This window comes from Austrofundulus limnaeus, unplaced genomic scaffold (genome assembly GCF_001266775.1).
Source record: "Austrofundulus limnaeus strain Quisiro unplaced genomic scaffold, Austrofundulus_limnaeus-1.0 Scaffold677, whole genome shotgun sequence".
Lineage (NCBI taxonomy): Eukaryota > Metazoa > Chordata > Actinopteri > Cyprinodontiformes > Rivulidae > Austrofundulus > Austrofundulus limnaeus.
This window is the reverse complement of record NW_013953079.1, coordinates 169613-173525: the sequence shown is the minus strand read 5'-3', so window position 1 is coordinate 173525 and position 3913 is coordinate 169613. Positions and strand designations below refer to the sequence as shown.

Below are 3913 nucleotides of genomic sequence, written 5' to 3'. Positions count from 1 at the left end.
GGCGTGTCAGGGGAGGAGTCTCACGTGCGCTAAGTTCCACATTCATTGGGATGTGTAAAGGAAAGGTGCGCAGGAACATGCATGCGCACGGTTTTATACATCTGAATATTTTGGTGCGGCGCACTTTTCTAAATTTGTCCGTATGTCAACTTTTAGTGTGAAAGCTGCGCAATCCTTTATGCATGAGGCCCCAGATCTGGCAAGCACTGATGGCAAAAATTAACCTTATTTAATGACGCAATTGGTCCAGAAAAAAACAAAATTTCCGCTCATGAAAACRTTCTTCCTGCTTAAGCTATCGTAAAAGTACACCAAACAGGAGGTAAAAGACAATTTATTTCCTTTATTTAACCAGGAAAGTCCCATTGAGATTAAAAACCTCTTTTTCAAGGGAGTCCTGGCCAAGAGGCAGCAAAAATTGAATGTTTTAATTTGTCTGCAGCTCATCCATTCATTGGTTTTAAATTTCAGCTGCTCGCACTTTGTGTCACTCAGCAAATAGTCAGTCTTAGCTATTATTAGCACTTCTCTGTTTCAGCTGAGCATCAACACTTTACGGCAACGAGTGGAAAATGTGTTTATATGCAGAAAGTCCCTGCAGATGTTGCCCTCATTAGCTGGCAGGTTGGGAATTCGACACGCCGCTGGCTTTTCTTTAGTTAGAACCTTTAACCGACGTGTCTGTGAGTCACACTCACAAATTCATGTCAGAGGCTATCTCACTTTGTCCTGCCATGAAAGGCAAAGGAAACTGTACTCCGGGGTAAACAGCGTTCAGACAATACTACATTTATTATCCAGGAAGAATTTTATGATGGGTGGACGTATAAGATATATAATGTCACTGATAAACACAGTGCAAAGTACACAGATACCAGTGAAACAGTAATGGGTTGCTTAAAACTGCACGTTTTGTCATAAAAGTGTTGTCAGATTTTAAGATTTTTATTTTGTGTCTACAGCCGTAAAACAGGCCAGTACACTCTTCAGCAGAACCCATATATCCAACAAGAAGACAAATCTGAACCTTCCTTGACTACAAACAGCGCAAAGTCCAGCAGCACCAATGCATCGGTGGGCCTCGGCTCTAGTTCTGCGGGCAGCTCCAGGTCCCAGCCGTTCTCCAGTCCCAGGCACAGCCCCAACACCAGAACCAGACACCCGCTCAAATGTCAGCGCAGCTTTTCTCAGGTAGGCCCCCAAAGAATGATGAAAAGTTGTGTTGTTGGTGTTTATTTCTTTTTCTCTTTTGTCTAGCAACCCAAGCTGAAGGGGGTCCCCGGGGGACAATAATAAAGGGGCCAATTGCAACGACAATGTCAAAGACAGAGAGCGTTGAAATGACTGCCGTACTCACGCTATCCCCTTATTTCATCTATTTATTGAAATTTAGCACACAATATAGGCTATTGTTAGTGTGGTAGGTGACTGTATTTTTTTAATAATAAAGTATTATTATAAATTTAAAAGCTGCCACAAATACATTATCAAACTATTTAATGGTGCATTTGACCAAACCATCGAAAACATGGATGAAATAGAAAAATATGAAACACAAATAAAAAAAAAGTAGTGTTTATGTAGATGTAGTATAGTCCTGAGTTTGATAATCCCAACAATTTATATTCCTTTTCCTTCTGTTTACTGAGGCCATCAAACAGCTGAAAATTTGTGAGGAAAAAAACCCATCTTGTTGTTTAAATGCTTCTTTTTAATCCATCGTTTAAATGGAAATAAGAGAAACAACATAAAATCTTGTTTACATGGATGTGACTCTAATGTTGGGGAAAAGCGAAACATTGTGCTGACATCACAGTTGACGCATTGCGTCATTAAGCCCCGCCCCCAGCGGAGCTGTTCTGTGTTTTGGAGGGGCTGAGTTAGCAATAGCTTGTCAGGGTCTCAGCATTTCTTCACAAAGTAGAATAACAAAAATATGATGTAATATATGACTGATGTAGTAATATAGATAAAGGTTTATGAACTGCAATCATAAATAGATAACTTGTGTAGAGGAAATCATTAAAAACAAATGAAGTGAGTCAAAACAAAATGATTTTACTCTTGAAATTCAGTTAAAAAATTAAAAAAATTGATGTAAAGAATTGTATTTTTCTTATAGAGAATTTAAAAAAAAGGTTTGGGAATTTTATCTAATCAAAACTGCTCAGCTAGCTGCTCCCAGAGGCTTGTTCTGACAGGCTGTTCTTGTTTTATTTTTCATCTACTTGTTGCATCACATCCTGAAGTTTTGTCGTTTTTTTTTGGTTTTTTTGGGGGCTGGTTAAAAAATTTCAAGGAAGACAAATTGCAGAAACAAGAACGGCAACTTGAAACTGCAAAGGAAAAGACCGCAAAGTTTTTGTGTGCTTGAACTTTTTTTGCAGGATTCGCTGAACGAGCAGGAGATGGACGACTACTGGAAGGAGGTCGAGAATATCACCAGCTCAGGAGGAGGAGGAGCAGGGAGGGCAGAAGGAGAAGTTCAAGAGGAGGAGCAGCAAAAAGCTCCTGAAGGTGGGAGACACTAACTATAGGAAGAATTAGAAAGGACATAAATTTAATTTTCTGTAGTAAAGTATTCAGATTTGGATTATGCGGATTATTTGGATTTATTATTTATTTAGATTATTCGGATTTGATTGTGAGGTAATTTTTTTGTGTTTGTATGTTTTCAGATATGAACTGAGTATCAGAAAATTGTTTTGTAAAAAAAAAGAAAGAAAAGAAAGCAGCTAAACTCACAGCTTGTCAACATTTTCACATCTTTTTCAGTGTCACTAAGTTGCTAAATCAGAGCTTTCACACCCAAACTCTTCAGTTTTGCGTTTTATTGCAGCTGTATTTGATTTTAGGGAAATATTTTAATGCCGTGTGTGTTGAAGCAGAGGAATCAGCACAAGCTCAGACYTGTGCACACTACTATCTTTGCATTGCACATTTAGAATGTCGGTCATGTCTATCTTATCATGTAAAGAATAACCTTCAACTGATTAAACCTTCCTAATTACATCACCATAGACACTTGAAATGTCAAATAAACTTCAGTTCTGATGTTGTTTTATYATATTTGATCTTCGTTCCATTTTATAAAGTAGTAGTGATTTTGTCATTTCAAAAGCCACTTTTTACCTCGACAGTTATGTTCCAGTGTTTGTTTCATTCAGAAGGCGAGCAGGAGGAGGCGTGGCTTGCAGAGGCGGGGCTAACACGGCTCTTTGATGATTCGTTGGAAGCTGATGATCACGACCAGGTGTCAATCATTTACCTCCTTTGCAACACTGACAGGCATACACTGATGGCCATGTGTTAAACAGTAGATTAGTGGGGGGGGGGGGGGGGACGGAATACATCAGTCGTGGTTTGACCTCATGTCTGACCCTGTTTGATTGATTGACAGGAAGAAGACAGTGCTGTGTTCCTGTCCACCCTCACCAGGACGCAGGCCGCAGCGGTGGAACGCCGGGTGACTTCGCTGCATCAGACATTGCTACGGCGACGCAACCGCCAACACCTTCCTGATGTCCGGGACATATTTAGACCTCTGGGAAAGGTGAGGAGGTGAAGGTCGTGAGGAGGTGAAGGTCGTGAGGAGGTGAAGGTCGTGACAAAACGTAACAAATGAAGAAATGAGGAGATCTGCTGCTTTCTGTCGGCCTCTACACAATCCTCTCTCCCATTTCATAGAAAAATGTGAATAAAACTTAAACAAGCTTACATTCTGATAAACTTTAAATTCATTACAGCACAAAAGCCAGGTTGTGAAATAGGGTGACTAAAAGTGTTACGAGATTTGTTATTGAAGCTGGAGATTGAAAGTTCTCATCTAAAATTATTAGGGGCGCAACGATGCAGAAAATTCACAATTCGGTTCGGTTCGATACTTTAGTCTCCATCCATCCATCCATCCATC

At 39.9% G+C, this 3913-nt stretch overlaps 1 protein-coding gene across 2 annotated transcripts in view; it reads left to right on the top strand.

Annotated features, from left to right (window-relative positions):
• Nucleotides 1–3913, top strand: part of LOC106531803 (rho GTPase-activating protein 18) — a 26704-nt gene that overhangs the window by 13477 nt on the left and 9314 nt on the right. The window contains exons 2-5 of one of the 2 annotated variants that reach the window (XM_014027724.1): nucleotides 963–1191; nucleotides 2388–2517; nucleotides 3141–3253; nucleotides 3401–3553. In XM_014027724.1, the coding sequence (XP_013883178.1) occupies nucleotides 963–1191; nucleotides 2388–2517; nucleotides 3141–3253; nucleotides 3401–3553 (625 nt within the window). The remainder of the gene's footprint in view (nucleotides 1–962; nucleotides 1192–2387; nucleotides 2518–3140; nucleotides 3254–3400; nucleotides 3554–3913) is intronic. The other variant, XM_014027725.1, reaches the window with a different exon arrangement.